This window comes from Oreochromis niloticus, linkage group LG12 (genome assembly GCF_001858045.2).
Source record: "Oreochromis niloticus isolate F11D_XX linkage group LG12, O_niloticus_UMD_NMBU, whole genome shotgun sequence".
NCBI lineage: Eukaryota > Metazoa > Chordata > Actinopteri > Cichliformes > Cichlidae > Oreochromis > Oreochromis niloticus.
This window is the reverse complement of record NC_031977.2, coordinates 3425237-3453153: the sequence shown is the minus strand read 5'-3', so window position 1 is coordinate 3453153 and position 27917 is coordinate 3425237. Positions and strand designations below refer to the sequence as shown.

The following is a 27917-nucleotide window of genomic DNA, read 5'->3' as shown; positions in this document are numbered from 1 at the left end:
CGAGACCAGGGAAAGTGAAAAACTCTAAATGCACAAGACGAAGGTTACAAAAATGAAAGAGGAAATAACTAAACAGGGACATCATAGATGGAGACAATACACAGGGAACACTTGTAAGGCGAGGTAAATTGAAAGAAGGAACATCATAAGCATAACAGTAACTGGAAAAAAGCACAAAGCAGAAAAACACAATACCAACTAAGAAACAGACCGACAATAACTAATAAAGAGAACTTAAGAAGTCCAAAATGGTAAACTCAGGGTCAATGACCCAGGCACCGTGACTGTTACATACCTTGAATTAAAGGTGAAAGTCTGCACTTCACGTCACAACTTGGCCGATTGTACATCAGAGGCAAATTTAAAAAAAAACAAACAAACAAACAAAAAAACCCCCCCAAAAAGTGTAGTTCGGGTTCTTTTGAGTCAAACTGAAAAGTAACTGAAAATGAGGAATTCAGTTAATCAATTAATCAGTTTTATTAATGGACACATTTCATTCATTCAGCAAGGAACAGACAGAGAACAGAAAGTTACTTCAAATTTGTGAAATGAGCAGAAGAGAAGGGAGCAGGACAAAAACACATGAACGCACACGAGTACCAAGAATTCTTATCATGTGACATGACCTGCAGGTAAAATACTCATGCTCGTTTCACATGAACTTATTAGCAGGCTGTGTTAAAATAAATAACTAAATAAATAAATAAAGGCAGTGAATGCATGTACACATGCAGGACATAAGGGAGCACAATAGATTTAGATCTCACACAAACAGACTTGTCTACATTCATGTACACACACATAAGTGTCCAGCAGGACGGGCTACCGGCTGTAGCACATGCAGCACTAAGACTGAAAATCCTTTCATTTAATGACAAACACTGGAAATACAAAAAAACCAAAAACAACAACAAAAAAAAAAAAAACAACAACACTCAAGGCCAAAGCACACAAGCAGTTGTGTAATTGCAGGGGAGTGTCAGTGTCGCATGCTGGCTGTGGTGAACTTTAAATCAGAGGACATTTGTACAACATTTGAAGAGCACATTGTCAGCAGTCCCCGCCCATCCTCTTAAGGCAGTTAGAAAAGAGGTGTAGAGTGTTCATATTGTTCGTAGGAGCAGCTTCGTTGGTGTGGAAAAATGCGAGAAGCAAAAAACAAAAAAGAATAAGCCCAAATGGCTATTCTTGCTTTAAATAACATAGGTATTGCATTCGCTTCAGCTAGCAGTTAAGGCAAATATTTTTCCCCAAACAATCCTCTCAAACAGTTTCAGTGGTTTACAATTCTACAGTGTAAACTATGGTAAATCATCATATGTGACAGTTTCATCACCAATAAGTTAACGTAATCACAAGAGTCACTGTGAGGAAAAAAAGGGAAGGGGCAAACACATTTGCAGTAAAAGAAGGAAACTGTCACATCTTTCAAACAAACCAAAAAGTGGCCTCAATGGTTTCCCTGCTCCTCACATATGAAGTGGGACTGGAAAATAATACAACATAAAGAAGTCCCATTTGTTTTCACTTCTTCTTTAGTCGCCTAACATCACCACTTTAACCCGAAGAATTAAGAACAGGAAATTGTTTCATGCGCCCCGCTGCCTTTTGAAGAAAAACTGAGGCATTTCGTCATTTAGACCCAGTTCAGTGAAAGCTTACACTTCTAATCTCTGTGAGAGAATAATTTAGACTTTTACAATTCAATTCTTCATCAGAGCTTAGCAAAGAAAGCAGTTTTAAAATATAGCAAAGACATCAAACGCACCAATATAATTTCATCTAAGCACGGGGACACCTGCTTGAAACTTTGGGATGCACATAACACAAAAACATCACAAACAGAAAACTGAAAGGAATGTCAACCATCCCCAATGAGGATTTTCCTCGAGTCACTATAAGAGTGTCTCTATTTTCACTGCTGTCTGAGAAGCATTTTGTGTATTTGGGAGAAGTGTTATTGAGGATTAGAGGTTAGTGTAAGAGTGAGAAATTCTTTGTGGCTTCACTATGTGTCCAATCACACACATGCACATGCATACGTGTGTGCGCTGTCTAACTGAGAAGCTCCAGGTATGTGACCGGCACTTTTCCTTTATGGTTTCCTTTCTCTCCAATCAGCCAGTCAGAGTCCATTCCAGGCACTGTGTAAACTGTGATGAGCTGTAATGCAGAAAGAAGGCGAGCATTCAAAATGTGCAAAACAGAGGCAAATGTAAATAATCAGCATTTTATAGTATAGTATATTAACCATATTATCCATATTTTATTCAACAGAAAACAGGAAAAGACTCTACATATGTAACTGAGTAGCAATGTTTCTCACACATGCTTGTATTTCAACCCTGATTTAGTTGCTTTCCAGGATCTTATTCATGCTCAGGTGTTGCAGGTGAACCCTAACTTCACTGTTTAGATCTGCAAGTAATGAAGAGGCTTCTCCTAGTCTAGCAAGAGTCAATAAGAATGACCGTTCCATCAATCTACAACACACGATTGTGGACTCGGAGTTCATCTGGAATATAAAACACAACATCATAAACAGAAGGCTATTGCACTTGAATATAAATTCCATCTTAAAACCAAAAGGGAACCATAAACCTGCATAAACACAGAATAAATAAAGATCGTTGAAAGACAACCTCAGAACTAAAGGCAGGAAATGTTGTATCAAGCCTACCCTGAGAAATAACAGAAAGCTAAACACCAACAACAACGAATATAGAGCCATGAAGTCATGAGCAAAACTATAAAAACTTCCCTAAAACTCAAAATCCTGGGTCCCAGATCCAGGGACAATGACACTCCGCTCACCCCCCACCAACTGGTTGCGGCAGCTGGCTGCTACTCTCTGAGCCTGGTTCTGCCAGAGGCTTTTTCCTGTTACAAGGGAGTTTTTCCTTCCCACGGTCACCAAATGCGTGTTCACATGCTAGTTCACAATATAAAGCGCCTTGAGGTGGCGGTTATTATTATTGGCTCTATATGAATAAAATTTTAATGAACTGAATTGAACTAAAGTCACACCATTTCAGTTCCCTTGTTATTCACAAGGGGCTTAACTCCTAATTGCCCACAGGTGAGGACAAAGGCACGCCTGAGTTACTCATGATGCTCTCCTGGCTTTGTTTCTTTCATATAATTACTCCGACACTCAAACACAGGGTATGTTAAGCTTTTCTTATTTCTCTACTTTGTCTCTTTTGTCTCCTGTTACACAGGTCATCCAGATCTGTTCACAACATAATGAATGTCTCAGTTCCTAAAATTTATCAAGAGGAAAGAGGCAGGAGGGAAGAGGAAAAAAGGAACCTTACTGGAGAAACCAACTGATGACGCACAAGCCTATCATTTGAGGAAGTGTTTTAAATTCAGCATATAAAAGAGACACTGGACACAGCTGACATACAAACCACAGTAGGGCGAGATTTCTCAAACCCCTTTGTGGTGTTCATAAATTGTTTCAGCTTTTTTAGATGATCAAACTTTCAATATGTGAGTGTGATTAAAAAGCGCAGCTGTGTCTGAGTCAGAGTAAGTTATGACTGAAATCTAAATGCTGTGTGTATCTACATGTCTGCTGACACTGCAGAGTTGGAATGAACACATGGATACTTTCTCAGATAGACATTTGATTGCATTATTTTTTAAATAGACAGTCATCTGTGAATGACATGATGATATTGAGAAATGTAAATATGCTAGTAACTCAGCAAACGTTTACTGAAAAGGTCATGCACAGTCTTTCCAAAGAACAAAGTGTATCTGGATAAAAGCATAGCAACATCATGCCAGGAGTTCAGTTTAAATTTTCTGCATCTTTAACTGAACTCCTAATTCATTTACAATTAATCTATAAACTATCCAATGTTGATCAAAGTCATCTCTCGTTGATTTTGTCACTAGCTCCTTTTTAATTTGCATGAAGCTTGGAACTACATTTGAAACACAATATCTGCGAATATATTTTATCTGTTTTAGAAATCAAAACTAAAATAGGAACCTAAAATATGCTGTTACATGGATCACTTAACATCACTGATAAGCTGCACCTTATTAAGGTCCAATACACGTTTCCCGTCCTTTAAATTTCATTTTCAAACAATTATGAGGAAAGCTTTTCATCAGGGGACAACAAAGGTTGTGATGAAAAGTTCAATAAATCTTGAATATTCCTGTTGTTGGCTATAAGAGACCCCACAATTTATTTTTTTATTTTAATTCATTTTACATGTTACATACAACTGCTTAGGCTGTATCAGCTGCCTGTTTTTCCAGTTACCCATACTCACTAGTACACTATGTGGACTGCACAGCTTTTGCCACATTGGAGTAAATTTGGTAGGCCAGTCACTCTCAGGAAGATTAAAGGTTTCTTCTGTTGTGAGTGATGGCTCGCACTGTGGTTTGTTGGAGTCCAAGAGCCTTAGGCTTTTATAACTTCACATTGTCACACAGGTTCCATGTAAGAGATTACTTGACTCTTCAGGTCCAGCAGTAATCAGGCCTGACTGTGTCTAGTGAAACTGAACTCAGCTTTCCAAAAAAAGCACTGTGGGAGAGTGGTGGGAATTACTTTTACACATAGGGCATGTCCATGACTAATGTTACAGTGGAATGCTGATTTGTTTTTTTATCTTTATACTTTTAATGGGTGTACATGTGTATACGTCTGTGAATGTGAATAGCAAGATTGCTCTACTTGTTTCCATCATCAGAAAAGAAAATACACACAAATAAAAAATTAAAGATCCGGGAAAGTGTAAGTGCATTACATAATTACAACCAGCAAATGCCACATGACTGAGCCTATTGCTTAGACCAGTGGTTCCCAAACTTTTTTTTGCCAGGCCCCCCTTTTTTACAAGAAAAATGTTGGTTTTTTTCCTGTGTAATAATATTCAATATCGCTATCAATACATTTTTCAAAAAATGTCTGTCTGTGCAAAATGGGTTTAAACACAAACAGCTGTGGGATACTGTTTGTCCGTGATTTGAACCGGGGAACAAATTACGGCAGGATCAGCCTGATATTATTTGTATCCCACTGTAACTTTACAGTATAAAGAGCTAACATGTCCAAAATGTCAGGAGTAGTTAGTTATTACAAGAAGTGTTTGTGAACTAAAAATCAAGAATGTGGGATACTGTTTGTCCGTGATTTGGAGAGCCCAGCGCGTGCTCCCGACGCAGGGAAACTAATTTTGCAGGGGAGACCTACCTTGGCACTTGTGCAGGTGAAGCCAAAGGGAAGATATGCTTCACCATAAAGCATATCTAGTCTTTGGCTTGGAAGGAAGTTGGTTTGGAAACATATTTGGTGATGCTTCATCTCCTGCTTTGCGTTTATGTGGGAGCCCCCGTCAAAAACCTGTCCACAGTGTCCAAGCACTCTTTTTTTTTTTTTCTTTTCATACCGCGCCCCCCCTGCAATGGCTCTGCGCCCCTAAGCCAGAGGTTCCCAAAGTGTGGGGCCTGCCCCCACTTTGGGAACCTCTGGCTTAGACCAAGCCCTGGAGAGATTTCTGGCCAGAGACCAACAGCCATTTACTGGCTGCCTAGTTGCAGGGTGATGATGAAACCTCACCTCGTCAGCCAGAAGGGAGAGCTCACTGGAATCCGCTGCATCGTAATCATAAAGGACTCTGGCTTTGCGAGTTCCTGTAGCTGGTGCCTGAACTTCTTCAATCTTCAGGGTGTCAGTCTCCACTGGGCTGCTGCTGCCTTCTGTCACCATACTGGGAGTAGCAATGGCGTTTGTGGAGTTCAGTGCGAAAGCATTAGGAAGCCTGGGGGGGAGAGGCAGATGTGATGGTCTGAATATCCAGAACATGTAGAACACTAATAAACTAAAATAATACAAAATGGGCAAAGATTTGCATAAACAACTATATAAACAGCTTTTTGTGCATCTACACTGCTATAACTTGAAGTAAGGCTTACAATATACAGTGGCTTGAAAAAGTATTCGCCCCCCTTGAACATTTCCACATTTTGTCACATTACAGCCATAAACATGAATCAATTTTATTGGAATTCCACGTGAAAGACCAATACAAAGTGGTGCACACGTGAGAAGTGGAACAAAATCATACATGATTCCAAACATTTTTTGCAAATAAATAACTGAAAAGTGGGGTGTGCATAATTATTCAGCCCCCTGAGTCAATACTTCACAGAACCACCTTTTGCTGCAATTACAGCTGCCAGTCTTTTAGGGTATGTGTCTACCAGCTTTGCACATCTAGAGACTGAAATTCTTGCCCATTCTTCTTTGCAAAACAGCTCCAGCTCAGTCAGATTAGATGGACAGCGTTTGTGAACAGTAGTTTTCAGATCTTGCCACAGATTCTCGATTGGATTTAGATCTGGACTTTGACTGGGCCATTCTAACACATGGATATGTTTTGTTTTAAACCATTCCATTGTTACCCTGGCTTTATGTTTAGGGTCGTTGTCCTGCTGGAAGGTGAACCTCCGCCCCAGTCTCAAGTCTTTTGCAGACTCCAAGAGGTTTTCTTCCAAGATTGCCCTGTATTTGGCTCCATCCATCTTCCCATCAACTCTGACCAGCTTCCCTGTCCCTGCTGAAGAGAAGCACCCCCAGAGCATGATGTTGCCACCACCATATTTGACAGTGGGGATGGTGTGTTCAGAGTGATGTGCAGTGTTAGTTTTCCGCCACACATAGCGTTTTGCATTTTGGCCAAAAAGTTCCATTTTGGTTTCATCTGACCAGAGCACCTTCTTCCACATGTTTGCTGTGTCCCCCACATGGCTTGTGGAAAACTGCAAACGGGACTTCTTATGGTTTTCTGTTAACAATGGCTTTCTTCTTGCCACTCTTCCATAAAGGCCAACTTTGTGCAGTGCACGACTAATAGTTGTCCTATGGACAGATTCCCCCACCTGAGCTGTAGATCTCTGCAGCTCATCCAGAGTCACCATGGGCCTCTTGGCTGCATTTCTGATCAGCGCTCTCCTTGTTCGGCCTGTGAGTTTAGGTGGACGGCCTTGTCTTGGTAGGTTTACAGTTGTGCCATACTCCTTCCATTTCTGAATGATCGCTTGAACAGTGCTCGGTGGGATGTTCAAGGCTTGGGAAATCTTTTTGTAGCCTAAGCCTGCTTTAAATTTCTCAGTAACTTTATCCCTGACCTGTCTGGTGTGTTCTTTGGACTTCATGGTGTTGTTGCTCCCAATATTTTCTTAGACAACCTCTGAGGCCATCACAGAGCAGCTGTATTTGTACTGACATTAGATTACACACAGGTGCACTCTATTTAGTCATTAGCACTCATCACGCAATGTCTATGGGGAACTGACTGCACTCAGACCAAAGGAGGCTGAATAATTACGCACACCCCACTTTTCAGTTATTTATTTGTAAAAAATGTTTGGAATCATGTATGATTTTGTTCCACTTCTCACATGTACACCACTTTGTATTGGTCTTTCACGTGGAATTCCAATAAAATTCATTCATGTTTGTGGCTGTAATGTGACAAAATGTGGGGGAGTTCAAGGGGGCTGAATACTTTTGCAAGCCACTGTATTATATGCTGCAAAGTGGAAAAAAATAAAATACTTGTATGCATGTTAAAAAATGTATAATATTTTTTAATTATGGCTTTGGCACTCAGCAATGCCAAATAAGTAGCTTTTTGTAGATTTTCAGCCAAAATAGAAATGCACATGGGAATGCAAAAACTACACAAAGAGAAATCATACTGGTGTTGCAAAGAGTCGTCCAACATGAACACAAAGCAACAAAAGGGTGACAGAAACAAACTGCAAGAAAGAAATATGATTAATGATGCCATTCTATGATTGTATTTAGACTTTTTATCCTTAATTTTACTTTATCCATTGCTGTAAATCATAGGATGCCAATCTTTACTATTTTGAGTAACACAAAATATTGCAGGGAAGAATGACAAAATAAAGAGCTGCTGCAGTCAGGTGGTTAGGTGAAGAGCAGGATAAAGGTGCTTAGTATAATAGTGAAGTTCAATAAAAAATGCTTCTCCAATGCCACAGGAAAAAGCAGGATAAGGCTTAGTAAGGGTTATACCAATTGCCCAGTTGTCCTATGTTGAACATGGATCGTAGAAACTGCTACAGTGTAATCATATTAGTTATTAGTTTATATATTTTAAGAACTATATTGTTATCAGTTTTTAATCAGTTATGAGTAGATCTTTAACAGTGTTAACTGATGTGTGCCAAGCACTCTAAAAACACATGCAACGATCACAGTCGGCTGCTGTACTAAAGAGCACAGCCTGCTGCTGATTGATCATTTAAGTGCACTGATTTATTGGTATTGGTTGTAATGTTTGTCTTGTTTCATCCTAAGTCTCATATCAGGAAGAAATGCACTTTCCCCCCCTCGTGTAAGGTGATGTTTGTGTTGTTGTGAAGTTGAAATTCCAAACACTGGCATTACAACTTCAGGCTTGGGGTATAAAGGATACAGGCTATCAATTCTAACCAAGCATGAAGCTGAATGAATCAAACTATCCACCCACATCACCCCCTATTTTACTCTCACCTTCCCAGCTCTTTCTGTAGTTCCTGCATGTGGAGGTGACACTGCTTGTAATAAGCTGCTTGGGCCTCCACAAATTCATGCAGGCAGCGCAAATGATTCACCTGAAAATAAGAATCAGCAATCATTCTTAAAGGACCACAACAATGTGATTGGATTTTTTTTACACTGATAAAACCTCTACCACAGTGTGTGAATACAATACAATATCCATCCATCCATCTATATATTTTAGGCTCCTGAGTCACCCTTCTCTTTGTTGACAGTGATTCAAATCCTTGGCCTTCTCTCAGTGAGCTTCATGATGTGGTCACCTGAACCATCAGTTAATGTTGTGCAGAAATGAGGTTGGTACAGCCATATTTGACAACTCTTAGTATTCATATTCAGAAAGTTCTCAGAAAGTTCGGGTCAACAACTCCTTTTCCGGTCTCCGACACAATTCTCCTGTCACTGCTGTCAGGCCCCTCACAACACCATGGGCCTGCTCTTCAGGAGTTTGTCAAGTGGTGTGACAGCTCCAAACTTGAACTGAACGTGAGCAAAACCAAAGAGATGGTGGTGACCTTCTCCAGTAGGCAGAGGGATCTGGCTGCTTCAGTCACCACCACCATCCATGGGAAGCCAGTGGAGGTAGTTGAGGAGTACAAATACCTGGGAACCATCTTTGACAACCTCCTGAAATTCTCTGCCAACACAGAGGAGATTCTCAGGAGGTGCCACTAACGGCTATACCTCCTTAGGAAACTCAACTCCTTTGGAGTCAGCACACCCATCATGATGACTTTTTAATATGCCTTCCTGGAAAACATCATGACCTTCTCCATTACCTGCTGGTTCCACTCCCTCAGCCTTCAGAACAGGAACAGACTGCAGCACACTGCATCAGTGTGCTCTAAAATCATTGGCCTGCCTGCCAGAACTCTTGCACAGGTTTTCAGCCTTAGACAGGCAGCCAAAATCATCAATGACCCCTCTCACATTCTTCACCCTGCATTTCAATGGCTTCCCTCTGGGCGGCACCTGCATTTCCTGCAGGACTGAGAGGAGGAGAGCCATCCCATCCTGTTTGTGTTTCGTTGGATCATCATTTTTTTTTCAACAGCACAATGACCCCAAACACACCTCCAGGCTGTGTAAGGGCTATTTGACCAAGAAGGAGAGTAATGGAGTGCCGCACCAGTCGAGATGGTTTGGGATGATAGACCGCAGAGTGAAGGCAAAAGAGCCAACAAGTGCTCAGCATGTCTGGGAACTCCTTCAAGACCGTTGGAAAACCATTTCAGATGACTACCTTTATGAAGCTCATTGAGACTATGCCAAGAGTTTGCAAAGCAGTAATCAAAGCAAAGGGTGGCTATTTGGAAGAATCTAAAATCTAAAATAGAAAAACCATTAAATGAGATAGTGTGTCCAAACTTTTGACTGGTAGTGTGTGTACTATATATCTAAATGTAGTCTGAGCAAATCTATTCTCTAATCTTCCTTAGGCAAGAGAAAAAAAGACTGTACTGTGTTTACTTTGTAATTAATATTTAATGTTTACAGATAAGAGCTCAGTGAAGTGTTTGACTATTGCCATCTACGAGGAACTTCTCTTTCTATGCTGTAGATTGCTGAAACATGCAAACTACATGCTAATGTGGTTACACAAAGTTACTTTTTCTTTTGAAAGTTCAATGTCAAGGTTGTGTGTGGCTGGAGCTGATAGAAGTCATGGCTGTGGGTGTGACTCACATACATGCGTACTACTGATGCCCTCCAAAAGCAATCGTGTGACCTCTGCTTGGCGATCAAACTCTGTTTGAGCTATTCGGAGCTCATGTTCAGCCTGAAATAATAAAAACAATATTACTGACAGATTTCCTTCACAACTCTTGGACCAATCTAAAGTCTAGACTTTAATTTAGAGACATAATAAAAGATGAGATAATGTATAAAAGGAATAATGTGAAAGACTGTGTGATTAGTATTTAATTATTCATTATAGTTATACAATGATTATTCAATAATTATTATGTAAGTCAAGAGTCTTAAACCTTTTCATATCCTACAATCCTCAGAAGACAAAAGCTCCAGCTTCATTCACCTAAATGACCTTAATTATTTTGCATTGCTAGGATGTACAGTGTATGACACTATGTGCACTGGAAAGAGTAAAAGCTGGTAGGAGGTTTATGGTAATTAAGTTTAAGAGTCACTTTAAAGCGTGGCCCGTTGAAAGCAAGCGCATGGTATAATGTAGTTTGTTTAAGGCACACTGGTGTCTCAATCTAACGACCAGACAGACGGATCGACAAAGTACACAACTCCCACACAATCATACTTACTTTCTCCACTTCCTCGGTCCAGAGCTGATGGACCAAAAACATGCAGCATAAGAAGAGAAAAATTAGTTATAACATGAAAATCCTAGCATAACTTCACCATGGTCACCTAGAACCAGGACCTGAGGTCGTTACTAAATAAAACCTACCACCCTGTTTTTAAAAAGGTTAACACACTGTTTAAAATGTAAACTACACAATGTTAACTCTACATTTCATTGAAAAGTAGTAAAAAAAAAACCCACAAGAAATGTTGAAACAACATTTCAATATTTCTAGTTATTGCTTTTTTTTTAGATCTAAATTTCATTCTAAATTCTGATACTCGTTCTCATTCTGATACTAAAAACACATCTATGAGCTTAGTTTAAATATTTTAATATTAAAAAAAGACATGTCATTCTGCGCATATGTCAAAATGTTACCTGAAAGCCTCTGTATTAGATAGATGAAATATTGACACTGAATAAATATTCATATTTATGAATTTTGAAACTTATATAACACACACACACACACATACACACACATCTGGTGTTTCTATCCTCGTGGGGACATCTCATTGAGATAATGCTTTCCCTGACCCTTACCCTAAACCTAACCATAACCCAATTGTAACCCTGACACTAAAACCACATTTTGAGTGTGAAAAATGCCTTGCCTACCCTATGGGGACCTGGATTTTGGTCCCCACGAGGGCTGCTGGTCCCCACCAGAAAAACCAGTACAACCCCCCCCCCCACACACACACACACTTTTAGTCACACCCAGCAGGTGTGGCTTGGCATTGCTCAAAAGTAAAGGCAGTGACAGACTGCTAGATTTAAACCAACCAACATCACTGTAGGCTGTGGAACGTTTGTTATCAATGGTATGACAACAATCATTCACAATACATAATACAGTGATATGACACATAAGGATGCTATGCAAACTGCCACCAGTAATGATTACGGGCAATCAACATTCTTACCGGACAGACACACCTCCAGTCAAACATTAATGAAGCATAGCTTCACAGCTACCTGAACTGCTTGCCAGCATGACAAAGTATATCAATTTCTAAATTGCATCAAGTTTAATTATGAATCATAGAAAGTCAGTGAACTATGCATTGGTCATAGGAGTGAAAGTTCAACTTGACAAACAGAAGATGAAAAAGTATCGCATAATGACCTAGGTTTGTGTTATTTTTCTCATCAGTATTTAATAAAGCAGGATTGTCTTCTTACCGCAGAGGCGCTGGCAGAAAGCACATAGTTGCGAGGTCTGGTTTCCTGAAAATCTGGAGCTGTCTACAGAAACAGTACAGTTATTTCATTTTTGTTGTTGTTTACTCAGCGTAAACAAGGCACTGCTACTAAAAAGAATTCCCCCAAAATACAATCAGAAAAGCACAGCACTCATAATAATTGCAGAGGTGTGACAGTTGGCTGGTGATTAACATCTGTAAACATTTCTGTAAACAGAACACTGACATATTTTTTATTTATTCATACGCATGCTAACATGCATACTGGTTGCAAAAGTTACTGAAAACGAAGGATAAAAGTGCAACAAAAGTCCTGTTTAACAGTGAAAAAGAAAAACAAGCTTCAAGAGAGGTTATCAACTACAAGGGTCTGCCACTAACAATGAAGGGGAAAGTAGCAGAAGATGTTTATGTACTTGTTTCATTTGATTAATTAGGTTTAACTGAGAACACTAGTGGCATTTAGTAAGGCAGCTGGATGTAGCCTGACTCCTTTTGCTCTGTATGCCACAAAGGTTACAATTTATAGCAAGAAGATGCCTGATTTTGCAGTAATGTATAATCAGCTCGTTAAGAAAACATACTTGTAAGGACTTCATGAATATCTAAGTACATTACATAAATAGGGCCCAGACCCCAGTGCCGAGAAAGGTGGCAGTGACATAGACAGATCCTACATCTCCCTGCATATATATATATATATATATGTACTGTATGGATGCTTGGCTAGGAAATTGAACACAGTCCTAGAGGCCGTAGGGACAAAATACAGATCTCCATTAGTACACAGTATCTATCCGTGTACCCATGAAAATATTCTCTTCAGTGAAAATGACCACTAAGTTAAAATATTTGTAAAGAAAAGTCACTGCAATATTAACCAGGGATGCATTCTCCATACTCTGCTTAAGAAATCCAAGGTCCCTTGATGATCCAGGATAGTGTAATCCTGATAATACTGATTCACTTAATGATCAAAGCAAGTAGCAGCACACTAAGGACATTAGAACAACAACAAAACTAAAATACAAAGAAATTCAAGTATGTTCTTTATTTAGCTGATTTGTTAGCTGATTTGTTAGTTTATGTTTTTAGTTTAGTTTAAGAGGGCAACTAATGTTCTTTTAAAGAAAAAGGGATGCAGGCTGAATTGAAAAAACTCACATTTACCCTTTATGAACCTAATACATTGTTTATCGGGGAAGGGAGCATTCCTTCCACGCTGCCAGGAAGCAGGAGAGCTGACTTTACTTCCGGTAAAGTCAGCTCATTGAACATTCCCACTGTTTTTGCGGTCTTGTGGTGTGCCTTCTGTATTTCCTGCCTAATAGGTTGCAATAACTGAGTCAGGGTATGCTAAAGAGTGATGATGACTGTGCAATGTTCTCAGTTCCTGAATTGTGTCATGGTCAACAGTGCTGTTTAAGACAGTCATTAAGTCTTGTTTATGTTAAATAAATCTGCTCCCAAGTAGCTTGCTGTGACAGCCAATCACATATCTGCTGTGAAGAACCAAAATATCAACCACCAAATCATAAAAACTACACATATAGAATCCATGCAGAGGGGCCCCCAGGTGAAATGCCAAATGGTAAATGACACTGTGTGAGTTGCTTTCAATTAACACAGTTTGCCAAATTTGACTTATCGTCACATTCTGTCGTAATGTAATAGTCAAGCCTTGTCTGTGAAAACTTATTAACAGTAAAACCTGCAGTAACAGCAGAAAATTAAATCGAGCCAAAGCAAGTATGACAAGAAAAACAACCCAAGACGTGCATCCAAGAGTTTAAAAAAAAGGTCCTCAATACTCACTTCCCCTTCGCACTGCAAAGAATGCATAAACAGTTAGTTATGGTTAATCCAAGCATCGCCAAAGATTAATCATCTGAATTATTGGGGGAATATGTGTGGGAATTTGATTGTGAGCTGCTTATGAACTCACCGCGGCCTTTGCTTCAGCCACCTTTGCCTTCTTCACTCGTGTTTTACAGGCATCAAGGTCCAAGCGAAGATTCTCCAGAAGACGACGTTCTTTCTATACCATGAAAAGGACAAAACAGAAACTAAGTAGCAGGCAAACGTTAATGACATGCAGAAGTAGCATTTAAATACATGCGTAGTAAAAGCAGGGAGTGAATGAGAAATGCCGAGTGCATCATGGGAAGTCTTCCAGGAACCTGAACCTGTAGCTGCAAAACTAAGGGATTCATTTGATTTAGTCCTAATCATAAACGTTAACAAAAAAGGAACGTTTATAGTTCAAGCAGGTTATAAGGCTACTAACTTACTGGGACATGTAACATTCAATACATGCTGTGGCGTCAGACAACAGAGAAACAACAACAATGCTGACCTCTGCTGGTTTGCTCATATGTTACAAGGAAAACACTCGATTGCTCACTGGCAGTTTGTAAACGGTGAAACACCGTATCTAAACATACTGGCTGATCTATGTTTAAAAGTATCTTTTAAAGCTAAACTGTCTCTATGCAGTGAGCTGACTTTGCTTTTTGGCAAAGTAAAATACTACTTCAGGTTAATTAGCCTTTCTAATTTTGTCTTCAGTGTTTGTAATCTTGAGCAATATCAAGTGGAGAAAATACAAGCATCATAAGCAGATCCCACACGGTATCTAGCAGCTCTGATGTACAGCCTTCCAACAAGTCGCTGGTGAGAAGCAGGAGTGGCAAGCTCATCAGACATTCATCCTGTTTTTGTCACCTTTCTTTAGGTCATATACAACCGTTTACAGGCAGTGGCAAGAAATCCTGCATTTTGAATCAAAGAATGTTCCAAGGTTATAATGATTGTGCAATATTCTGTGATACAAGTGGCCTCAGTTTGTAGATCCTCCTGACATCTCTCTAACCCACAGCTCAGGTGTGCAGCAGCACTTCTGAAGTAGTGGACATGAGGTCTGCTTAATGACTCAGCTTTCACCAACTCATTCTGAAAACACAACATTTCTCTACGGAAATTCGCCACAGGAATTAGTACCACAATTTACAAAACCCCCCAAAACACTGATGTTTTCAATAAGACTTGAAACTAGCGATTGAGACCATAATCCCATCAGGAGAGATGAAATGTCTTTTCCCCCCAGTGCATACAGAGGAGTTCACCCCTTCTGGGACTTCCATGTTGGCTTCAGGAAGTTCGCCCGTCTTTTATATACGGTCTATATCATTTTGCTCTCTTTTGCGATAGGTTAGTGATTTACTGGACAAATATCATTTCTTCATGTTTCCTTCTTACTCAGTGAGGGGACAAATGAACAAAAGCTCCCAGATGTGAACATAGCTGACACAGCAGACAATAAGTAAAGTACATCGAAGAGCTAATAAATCGAATAATAAAGTCAATACACAGATACACACACAAATGGCATACATAATGTTTTTTGACACGTTCATAGAGATTTTTCTTTTTCAGTCATACTGATATCAAGATGTATTGTACATTATTGTCTTGCAACATACTGAGTATCACAGAATCACTTTGTCGTGATACAGTGTGTGGTATATTGTGTATATTGGATGTATGACTCAAACAGCATTAGAATAGACGTGATGTTCCAGACTTACTGAAATAGTTCTCCAGTCTCCTTCCAGAAAGTTCCTGAGGGGTGTAAGGAAGCTGATGGCTGATGTCTGGAGGAACTCCCTCTCTGCTTCTCCTAATCTTTTCTCACACTCCCCCACCTTCTCCAAAGTGTTCCCTGGAAGAAACACATTAGATCTACTCACCAAAACGACACTCCCACCATGCTGTAAGTACAGCATAGCATTGGTAAAGAAGAGAGAATTTAAACTTTTTTGAATTAATGACATGGCATGCCCATGTGCACATGCTAGTGTATCCTTTGCACATTTGCACAATAAAATGGATTAAACTATAAAATGTAAGTTTAGAACAAAGAAATTATTGTTTCCACAATTACAGTTCCAGCAAAAAATGAGGTGACGACATTTATGTTACCTTTTCATGCCTTTCCTTCAGTGTGTATTATTGCTATGATTTTATAAGTGTCCCGTTAACAGCTTTAGGAAACATTCATGAATCCTAACTACTATACTTCTGTTCTGTTTGTTTGCTTTAATCCATTTGAAATTAACGAGGCAGCATGGTGTTTGGCATTGATTATGCCCTTGCAGCAGCAGCAGTAGCAGCAGCAGCAGCAGCTTTTTCTGTGCTGCAGCAACACCACGTGGATAAACCACAGCCAGACCTACAGTACACTGTAATGCTCAAACGGGTAGCGATGATTATATTTATTTGCAAAAGTTTTTTCAGACACACAGATGAAGCCAGTGTCAACTGTCATATTCAATTTGGGACCAATCAGATATTCCATTATGCAGTTACATGAGTTCAGAAGTAGCATCCCTCATTTAGCTTGGCATAATTTTGTAGTTGTTTTTTTATGTATTTATTTTACAGTTTTATGTGATATATCAAGGTATCTGTTGATTTAACAACTTTTGCAGAAAAAATATTATATACAAGAATCCATTTCATATATATGAGACATCAGACAATGTGAAAAACATGTTGTGCTGTTCTACCTACAATACACATTTTGGGAACTTTTCATGTTAAAGCTCATGAAATCCAGAAATCCAATAAAACCCTCTTATAAACCTTCCTTTTCACTCTTGCTATCTTTCTATCACGGATCAGCCCTGACACACATGTCCATCAACTCTACTCTACCTGCGCTCTCTTCTTCACCTTTCATGTACACTGTCCATTGCTTCGGACGGCATTTAAACTCATCAACATTCATCATTTGCTTCTTGCAGCTTCACTGTTACCCCTGCCTCCCTCTCATTCATACACATGTATTCTCTACTGCTTCTACTGATTTTCCTCATACCTCCACCTGCTCCAACTCTCACTACAGATCACAAACATACGTCATAGTACTGCAAACATCATAGTTCACAGAGACTCCTGCCTGATCTGCATATAGACACAGTGCAACTCCTTCTGACCTTCTCTATAGTTCTCCATCAAAACTCTCAAAGGCAACATTACATCTGTAGCGCTCTTTCTTGGCATGAAGCCATACTGCTGCTCACTGATCAACAACTCTTCCCCATACCCTAATTATATAGCTGATCAGCTTTATCCCTCTGACATTACAATAGCTCTTCACAACACCCTGGTTTTTGAAAATCGGTACACTTCTCTATTTCTTAGGCTGCCCACTGTCTTCTCTCCTGGACATCTCCATACCCCCACAGGTATGTCACTGGACCAACCGCCTTTCCACATGTCAACATTTAAATAGCTGCCTTGTCCTACTTACTGATCCTTTACGCTTCCTGATTCACAAACTTTCCTTCTCTCATCCTTCTCTCTCATTTTCCATGTTCTATCTTCTCAACACACTCTTTATTCCTTGATACATTTCCATCTCTGTGCTTTATCTCTCTGCCTATCTTTATCTTTATCTCTCTGTCCTTTTGTTCTTCCTCACATACAGTTTACTATAAGCCTTTTTTTGCTTTATACCAAGCCTCCAAGTATTCCTGTCTATTTTCATGCCACTTGTTTGCTGACTTCTTCCTTTTAATACTGTCCTGTACTTCTTCATTCCAATACCAAGTCCCTTGTCTTCTTTGCTCTGTCCAGAGGATACAACAAATAACTTCTTGGGCGTTTCCCTCACCACTACAGCTGTACTTTACCAGTTATCTGATAGCTCTTCCCTATTATTATCTATAGTGCACAAAACTCCAGCAAGACCAGTGCGCTACGGTATGGACAAAGTTCAGATAAAAGTTCCTGTGAGGACAGAATCTCTGTCAGGTAATTTACGGATTAAAAAACAATAACTTTAAATCACTTATTATTTCAATCATTTAATAAGTTGTCTATTTAAATAAAGAGGGAAAAAATAACAGACAGCAACATCAATACAATCTCTAGGACACTCTAAATGTCTGGGAAGGAGATCCAAATGACAAGTTATAAGTGCTCCTGCATAAATCTGATTCTCCCATTGATTTTTTGAGACCTGGAATTCCTCCTCTGTGACACTGGTCACATTTGACCCTGACTACTGATGCAGCAACAGAATGAGGTGCACAAACTAGCTCATTCAAAGCAGTATTGATTCTTAGATTTCCACACAGGGACATGGATCTGATTTACTGGTCTGACACATATGCCTGTATTATGCTATAGAGTGACCTACATGGTGACAGAACAGAGAGTTATGCAAGACAAATATGTATTTTCTTTCTATGTCTTTCTATACATAGAAAGACAACTCAGAAAATACTACCTCCAGCAGAACAGAAACTTCTGGAAATTAACACATTTTTGTTAGCGAGAGAACAGATAAAGCAATCTCCTTATTGGTTTCACTTTTCTCCAGAGCACTATATTCTTACTCTCTCAGTATTGAATTCTTCTAGTTACATCATGCTTGCTTTTTCCCAGAAGAATTATTTGCTTCAATCTTCCCCAATGCATGTTTGCCATTTTGGCAGAGATGTTGGCTATGTCCATGTAAACTAATACCAATATATACAAATAACAAAAGTCGCTTCAAGGCACTTGTAAGGTAAAGACTCTACAGTATTCTGAAAAAGTGAATCAAATGAAATAGTATGAGTAAGCACTTTGCAGGAGAAGGAAGTTATAACTCCCTTTTAACAGGAAGGCAGAACCAGGTTTGCAGGGCAGCCATCTGTCCCGACCGGTTGGGGGTGAGGGGAAAGAGAAAACCATAAAGAGAGCATAATGAGACAGGATAGAACACACAGTATGGGAGAGGCAAGACAAAATGTAAAACAAGCAGAAGAAAACGTACAGTGCATCATGGGGACAGTGTCATAACTAACAGAAGGTTCAGAGTCACCTGAACCAACATCTTGATAAACGTTATCAAAAGGTGTCTTCATGTATGCTCAATCATCCAAGTAAGGAAATCCCAAAAGGTTGATTCTGTTCATCTGGACGTAGCATTTTCAAGGGGGGAAAGGTTCAGTCACTCATCCGAGTGACTTCTTCAGTCTCAGCTGACTGCAGGTTTCGCCAATCTTATAAACAGAACATTTGCACAATGACTGAAACCAGCCCACTGAATGAACAATGGGCTGTGAAAGCTAAGAGAAAGAAAGCTCCAGCCAATCAAGGAGAGAAGGACAACTGCTGCCTAAATGAAAACCCGTAGTGATCCCGTATGTGTCAGGAGTATCAGAACAGTTGAGACATATTTTTTCTAAACACAGCGTCTCTGTGGCTTTTAAACTCCAAAACTTGCTGCGCCAAAAATTGGTCCACCCCAAGGATCTGATCCCCCGACACAAACAGAGTTATGTAGTGTACACTGTTAAGTGCCAGGAGGATTGCTAGGATTTATACATCAGGGAAACCAATCAACCTCTGGTAAAGCGGATGGCACAACACAGAAGAGCCATCTTGTCAGGCCAGGACTCTGCAGCCTATTTACACCTACAGGCCAGTGGACACTCTTTCAATGATGAGGATGTACACAATTCCAAGGAGTCATGGAGGCTATTTATGTGAAAAGGGAAAGACCATCTCTGAATCGAGGAGGGGGCCCAAGGGTCCATCTATCGCCATCTCACAATGCTGTGATTGCAGCCATTCCCCTCTCTCTGTGAATGGTACTCATGGCCATTGATCAGTGGGCTTTCATCAGTAGTTGTTGATCAATGGTCATGAGAATTTGCATATTAATGATCAAACTGACCTCACAGCCCATTGTTCATTCAGTGATGCTAGTTTCAGTCATAGTGCACTGTTTATAAGGTTGGGGAAACCTGCAGTCAGCTGAGACTGTAGAAGTCACTTGGATGAGTGGTGAAACCTTTCTCCCACTGAAAACACTACGTTACTAGTGAACAGAATCAACCTTTTTGGAGTTATCAAAAGGTAAAGTTTAAAGTCTAATCTCAAAATTAGAGAGGGCATTTGTCTCCAAATCACGTGGCCTGGTTTCACAGGAAAGCCAAGTTTTTCATACCTCAAAGTTCTGCCTCCCATTCCACTTTTAAAAACTCTAGCAACCACAAGTCTGTAGCTTGTACCAATAGAGCTCTAACGTGCTCTATTGGCACTATAATGTCTTTCACATATGACCGGACCTGATTATTCAAGACTTTGTTTGCGAGTAGAAGAATTTCAAATTTAATTCTGGATTTAACAGGAAGCCAATAAAGAAAATCCAGTATGGGAGAAATATGACAAATAGATTTCTTTATCATTAGTACTCTGGGCCACGCCCAGTTGTTTTTCCTGATACAGAATTAAATCAATAATTAACTTGCTCCTTTTTTTAACTCCTAGGAATTTGTTTGTTGGGATTTTTTATACTCACCATATGGCGTTCCAAGATCAAACTCTTTTGCTGCATCCTGCATATACTGACCCAGCAGCTCTGCATTAGTAACCCTGGACGGCACCTTCCAGTCCAGTTTTTCAAAAAGAAACTCCTCGATTCTGGCACCTGCAATGAAAAATAAAGAAGAGTTTATTCATGGCACAACTGAGAAATAAAGAACCAGTTGAAATTCTTACCCACATGCTGATTAAATGAAAACTATATTCAGAAATAATGACCCTGTGTGGTCAAACCCTTCAGACTGCTCAGCACAACAGACAGACCGAATTACAGGGTGGACAGCTTTCAGCAAAATAAACAGCCACCACTATTACTGTTTAATAACATGTAACCTCAATGGTAAATATCCATTTTGAAACTTCTCACCCTCCTTGTGGCCAAAAACAAATTCTATTTGAAACATGGTAGGGTAAAAGTTCAAAGTTGCATGAAATGCAAAGAGTGGTAATAGTGATAATTTCATTTTAGAACAGTACTTAAGTAAGATGTATTCAGCCATATATATAATACATTTCCTTTGTCAAAGCAAGAACTGCTGTATATGTTCAAAATCATGTGATACTACATCTCTGAATATCATGGAATCTGGCGAGGTGGTGCATAGGTGAAGGAAAAACCCTTCAAACTTTGCTGCAAATGTGCATCACTTGGCATGCAGGGAAAGTTTCCCCTATGAGGCACTGCAGTTAACACAGTATGGCAAGACAATACACAGCATTTCTGGGTGTAGTCTTCATTTAATTTAATTTAATTTATATATCAGAGGTTTCTATGTCTGGCTGCAGCAACTCTAAATGAAAAGAAACACATGGAAAACGCAGGGAGACAAAATAGCATGAATACTTTACAACAGGAAAGGGTTGAATGGATGCTACTCACATTTTCACTATGTAAAAAAACCCAAAATAACCCCCAAAACATACCACATAAGGGTAGTTGAATTGACAATTAATTGTAAGTTTTCTGTTATTTTGTCCACTGCAATGTAGTCAGTACATAAAACCCACTTACTGCAGCCTTATAGCGTTGAATGAATTCGTTTGACACAAGCCCAACATCAGAAGCTCTTCAGAACAAACATTTTATGTCATGTAAGCCTTAAAGGCTTACCTGAATGTAGTCTATTAGGCTTGAAACTCTAAATATGGAGCCAAACTGCTGAATTAATGTACAAAAGCTCAGACACTGTGATGACCCAAAGCAAAATGTTGTTTTCTTCTTACAGTACGATGATATGTTTGTGCCACTGATTCTCATAAACTCCTGCACACAGCCATTTCATACAAACTGCTGCTCAGCTCTACATAACCAAAGCCAGAGAGAAACTAACAACCTTTACCAACAGACTGTTGTGCACACAAACCAAATATAAAAGATGGACATAGCAGCTGTGACATCACCCATTAGAAAGTGAGGTCTCACTATGAAGCCTCAAGCTGAGGATTTTGGCCCTCACCTTTTTGGTGCTTTGGAATCAAACAATCACACACAAACACACAGCAAAGCAAAACCAGCTTTGTCCTCCTTTTTCACTCAAATAATTTGGTGTATTCAGTTAGACCTGAAAATAGTGACTAAGTGAGCAGTGGAGCCTTTTTTGCAACCTGCCATTCATATAATGCTAATTTAGGACACTTTTTATTGACTTTTTATTGGCTTTTCTCCAGCTTTTCTCTGGGTATTTTAGAGTTTTTCTTTAGAAATTGCCTGCTTTTTCACTCATTGTCAGTCCTGTCCTCATAACTTATCATTTTCAGAGTGTGCCATTTTGGTTTTTAAGGCACTGCATTGCATCCTGGGGTGTTGGGGATCTTGTCAAAAACTCCATACATAGTTGCATATGTTATAATAAACTGCGACACACGTTTCCCATTTTTCTAGCAAAATAGAAATAAATTAGGGATGGCTCAACAGTTTTGCAAACTACTGAATGCTGACTCATTCTTTCGACATAAATACAGAACTTAAAAAGCCATTCTTCTTCATTTGTCATTTCCTCTTTGGTTTGCTACATGAAGTACAACATTTACAAGTGAGTCAAAGACTACTGCTGCACTATAGCATGTACACATGAAAAAAACATTAGCAGCATTAGCAGTGCATCGCATACATTAGCACTTCACCATAACATCAACAAAGAGTTAACAGTACTAGATGCTTTCTAATTGAAAGCTTGAAGTCCCACTTAAGTCCCCCAGGCCACTCTACTATTGAACTAGCTACCAGTTTGGACTTAGCACGCTTACTACTTAAGTTTAAAGCTTCAAACTAACTTCAGATGAAGAGTTATTCAGCCCTTCGTAACTTCTATAGTTTGTCTTTTGTCCTGTCTCTCTTTGTTCCCCTCAAACCCAACCAGTCGCAGCGTATTTCTGATCCTCCCGGAGCCAGGTATCTACAGTAAACTGAGGCGACTGTTGTAAATTGGTGAATATGTGAATAAAAGTGACTTGAATTTAATTGAATTAAAAGTCAGAACAGCAGGTTGTGACATACGCCCAGCAGGGACCAAATGTGTGTTCTGGCTCCTTTGGCTTGCGTCAAAAAGAAACATAAATTAAATTAATACCAGTTTTAGAACAAATTTAATTCAAATACTGAAAATACAGTGTTTGAATTAACAATACAGTAACAACTATTAAAACAGTTAAAAAAGTCTAATGTTACATAGAATATTATGGAAAAGTAAAGCCCGGTGGATGACTTGGCCATACCCAAAGCAAACATGTTTTCCACAAGTACAAATAAGGAAAAGTACTGAAGCCTCAGAGAGAAAAATATGACGAAAAGAGTTGTAGCTTGTTCATATTGATGGTGTGTGTGGATTTTTTTCATTCATTTGTTAGTGTTAGTGAATAGAACATTGCTTATTAGCTCATTTTGTTCATTTATTTTTTATTACTTGTGGAAAACTGTAAATTAAAAAAAGAAAACGTCTTTCTGAACCATCCGTCAAAAGTTTGAACTGTTGACGGATGGTTTTTCTTTATTTTTACTACTTTCTACATTGTAGATACATATTGAAGACAGCAAATATATGAAGCACGATATATGGAATTACGTAGCAAAAAAGAATACAGATACGGATAATTAACTCTAAATATGTCTTATATTTTAGATTTCTGAACATACCCATCCTTTGCTTTGTTGACAGTGCTACAAACCCTTTGCCTTCTCTCAATGAGCTTCATGATGTAGTCACCTGAAATGGTTTTCACTTCACATTTGTGCCTTGTCAGGGTTCAGTTGTGGAATTTCTTGCCTTCTTAGTGGGGTTGGGACCATCAGTTTATGTTTTGCAGAAGTCAGGTTGGTACAGCCCTTTTTGACAACTGTTAGAATTCATATTATGGCAATAACCAGTCAGCAATTAAAGAGAAACGACAGTCCATCATTACTTTAGGAACTGAAGGTCAGTCAGTCTGGAAAATTGCTAAAACTTTAAACGTGTGCCCAAATGCAGTCGCAAAAACCATCAGGAACTCAGATGAAACTGGTTCACATGAGGAACGCCCCAGGAAAGGAAGACTAAGAGTCACCTCTGCTGCTGAGGATAAATACATCTGAGTCACCAGCCTCAGAAATCACAACTTAACAGCACCTCAGATCAGAGTCCAGATAAATGCCACACAGAGCTCCAGTAGCAGATACATCTCTATGTCGACTGTTCAGAGAAGACTGTGTGAATCAGCCTTTATGGTCAAATAGCTGCTAAGAAACCACGACTAAGGAAAAGCAACAAGCAGAAGAGATTTGTTTGAGCCAAGAAACACAAGGAATGGACAATAGAGACGAATAGAGCTCTAGAGATGAATAGACAATAGGCTGTTTAGGCCTGTCGGAAAACCATTTCAGGTGACTACCTCATGAAGCTCGTTGACAGAGTGCCAAGAGTGTGCAAAGCACTCCCAGATAATGCCATATGGTTTGATTCATAGTTTTGATGCCTTCAGTGAGAATCTACAATGTACATAGTCATGAAAATAAAGAAAAAACATTAAATGAGAAGGTGTGTCCAAACTTTTGACCGGTAGTGTATGTGCACAAATTTGACATTACATCTTCCATAAATACACACACCACTACACACTATGAAAGAATGTAAAATAAGCTGTAGAAATGAAGGTAATTGTTAACTGCTAAAAAGTACTAGAGGAGTACAGTGTATGGATAGCTACTATGAGGGAGAACTGGGTGTCAGTGAAAAGGGGTAGCCAAATGTTTTCTAAAATCTAAAATGTCCCTGCCATCTCTAAATTTAGTATTATCTCCACTAGCTCTCAACGGCCAGTGTCATCTTCTGTGGAGTTTCTTTTGTCATTCTCTTTTAGGAGGTTAAAGTCATTATCATCCTCATCACAGATGTGGTGTTCTGTCTGAAGTCCAAACTGTCCTATTAGAGAACTAATTTAACACAAGAAATACTTTTAGCATTTATCTCTCCGCCTCTAACAAGGTTTTGATGGTTTGTGATACATTAATTGTTGTTAGGGTACGTACAGACATGCATCTACATCCAGTGGATGTCTCAGTATAATTGAATACAATCTGTAAAAGCTAGTGATCAATACAAATCTTACAAATGCCTTAAATTTTGCATTTAAAAGTTGCTATACTTGCCAGGATAATCTGCACTTAGCCTGCAAAACACTGACTCACTGTGTTTCACACTGTTTCCCGTTAATAAATTATTAGTTTTCTACTAATAATTCAGAGACATGATAGGTTTCTAAAGCAGGACACTAGAGGAGGCAGGCGAAATACTCACCAGTATGATCAACTGTGGCATGCAGAATAAAACGGTCACAAGTTAGTGCCCCTGTTTTCATATATTTAATCAATAGTTTAGGACAGTTAAGATTGTTGGCTTAAACAGTCCCCTTATGTTTAATATAATCATAGCATACCACTAGCCTGGGGTGGGCTATTGTTCTTATGAAACACTTACTAAATATGACAATATGAACATTATAGACAAAATCCGCTTAGAACACGGTCATGCATGGTCAAAAAGCATTCACAAAACATTGTTCTCCCAAGCAATATATGCTCTTAGAGGACATAAATCAGGTTAGCAAGGTAAGATTAGCTAATTAGTTGTAAGTTAGGTACACTGTATAAACACTGGTGTTGGTTATTTCTTAACATTAATTAACATGAAGCTAGACATTTCTCAGTCAAACCAGTCTTGGGAGTTTGGATGTCTCAACTGATTTAATCTATTTAACATACTGCTTTGCTAGATAAGTGCAATTCATTAATATTACCAGGCAGCTAATACTTCCAAGCAGAAAGCCATCCCAATGTGGGTGCTCATTTAATGTCTACACATTCAAATTCACATGCAGAAAGACATTACTTTGTTCTGGTGAGTGGCACCAATTTGAAAAGTGCTATATAAATAAATGCTACTTACAGTGCATTTGACACACTGCAAGTACCTTTTGGTGGCTTTGGGTGCGTCCGTTACCAACACTAGAGATTTTGGGGGGGGGGGGGGGAGGGGTGTCGACTCTATCCCCGCTGTTACAGGATGGGAGGCGAGGTACACCCTGGACAGGTTGCCAGTCTGTCACAGGGCCAACAACACGTATAGAACCATTCACACTCATATTCACACATACAGGCAATTTAGAATCACCAATTAACCTAACCCCACTAACTGCATGCGTTTGGATTGAGGGAGGAAGCCAGAGTACCTGGAGAGAACCCCTGCAAACACGGGGAGAGCATGCAAACTCCGCACAGAAAGGCCCCAGCCAGGTGGGGTTCAAATCCACCATCTCGCTGTGAAGCAGCAGTGCTAACCACTGCAACACCATGCTTTACATAACACATCAATTAATATGGCTCCTTATATATACGTATATCATTATCATTATTATTATTATTATTATTATTATTATAGACAAGATTTGTCATGTTTAGCCTCTTTAAAATGAGTATGTGTGCCTAATAATATTGACAGTGAGTGTACGGGATAATTGAATTTCCTTAGTATGTAATGTGATTATTGATTATTATTTCCACCTATAATTACTATAATAATGAGATTGCTATGTTGATGTCATACTTGGGTTGGGCTGTAGCAGGACCTCAGTCTGTCTGTAGATTTTCTCGGTCCAGTGTTTGGTGCAGTCTGCCCGGCTCATCAGGTTCTCAAACTGAGCGTCCAACTCGGTCTTCTCTGCTTGGCCCAACTTCTCCTCTGTGAACTGAGGCGTCAGAGCGCAAACAACACACATCTCACAGGTGAACGACGGTACTCGAACACATCTGCGTCTCTCTGCTCTGAGATGCAATCAGTTTTTACACACATACATGCGAATAAAAAAATAAAACAAAACAGTAATATTAAGAAAAGTGACGTCACGAAGGGGTCCGGTTAATGATCTGCTCGTGCTCACTTAATCGTTGTCACTTCCGTCCCCCTTTCACCCTTAATCCAAATGAAAAAAAAAAAACGTTTATATTTGTACTACATTTGTGCCTCTTTTAACTTGAGAAATAATTAATATTAGCTACGTTAGCTTGCCAGAGATAGCATTTCAACAGTCCTATGTTGAACTGCGCCGCTGGCCCAAACTACGAGCAAGGCACAGCTGAATATCTTATCAATTTCACCTGCTTTAGATGCTGATATGCAGCGTCACGTTAGACATAGCGCTATACCGCAAAGTCAGATACGACTGTACCAAATTGTTATTAACGCTAGTAACAACTGACTGCCAAAGTGAAAGGATGCGACAGCAAAAGCCACAACACTTTTCCGCTCGCGGCACTCACGAGCGCTTTATTACCTGGACAGCCCGTGTCAAAAACAGTCCAGCACCGGAGGCTAATTTCTTCACGTTGAAATCCATTTCGTTTGTTTATGATTTAAAACACTCGAGGGAGAGCACTCTAACACTATCCACTAGATGTTGTGGCAGACGCCAAAGTCACGTGACCTTACCTTACGTCACACGCATCATTTTACGGAAATAGGAAAAGCAGCTCCTTTGTAGAATTAGACAGCAGTATGACTTTTTGTAATTTAACAACAATAAAACATGGCAAGACAGCAACAGTAACTTGAAATCTGAGCGCAATCAGATCTTAAATTTCAGTACGACTGCGATATAGAAATTGACCATAGTCGGTGGTAGAAGCTTTACCAGCAGATGTCGCTATTTTCATTGTTGACAATGCCGCAAAAATGACGCTGAACCAAGGAACAGTCTTCTAAACGAAGACACAACAAAATTCACAGAACGTAAAATGCCTTGGCATGTGCCTGCATTCCTCCAACTCTGGCATTAATTTACTTGCCTCTGTTCCACATTTTGGTGTATAGGACAGATACAGTTTTCATACCACATGAAATAACTCTGTCTCATACTTAAAAAAATATAATAACTC

The 27917-nt window shown here is 39.4% G+C and overlaps 1 protein-coding gene across 5 annotated transcripts; it reads right to left on the bottom strand.

Annotated features, from left to right (window-relative positions):
* Window positions 1–461: 461 nt before the first annotated feature.
* LOC100699174 (endophilin-B2) lies at window positions 462–27475 on the bottom strand. Of its 5 annotated transcripts, none has more exons than XM_019366057.2 (13): window positions 27317–27475; window positions 26590–26731; window positions 25285–25296; window positions 20493–20621; window positions 15721–15854; window positions 14079–14171; window positions 13949–13960; window positions 12114–12176; window positions 10885–10908; window positions 10296–10385; window positions 8558–8658; window positions 5591–5792; window positions 462–2166 (listed from the first exon to the last, which is right to left on the bottom strand). In XM_019366057.2, the coding sequence occupies exons 1-13, from the start codon at window positions 27377–27379 to the stop codon at window positions 2059–2061; spliced, it is 1173 nt and encodes a 390-aa protein (XP_019221602.1). In that variant the 5' UTR covers window positions 27380–27475; the 3' UTR covers window positions 462–2058. The 5 variants fall into 5 exon arrangements, with proteins under 5 accessions (XP_019221602.1, XP_019221606.1, XP_019221604.1 ...); XM_019366061.2 differs by lacking the exon at window positions 27317–27475 and adding an exon at window positions 27141–27270; XM_019366059.2 differs by lacking the exon at window positions 13949–13960.
* Window positions 27476–27917: the final 442 nt, after the last annotated feature.

Bases quoted from the DNA above. Each gene is read 5' to 3' on its own strand.
- LOC100699174 (XM_019366057.2), bottom strand. From the start codon at position 27,379: ATGGATTTCAACGTGAAGAAATTAGCCTCCGGTGCTGGACTGTTTTTG. The intron at 10,386-10,884 runs GTAAGTATGATT...TTATTATTTCAG, and splicing joins GGACCGAGGAAGTGGAGAAA to GCTGAACATGAGCTCCGAAT. The intron at 5,793-8,557 runs GTGAGAGTAAAA...TCTCCCCCCCAG, and splicing joins CTACAGAAAGAGCTGGGAAG to GCTTCCTAATGCTTTCGCAC.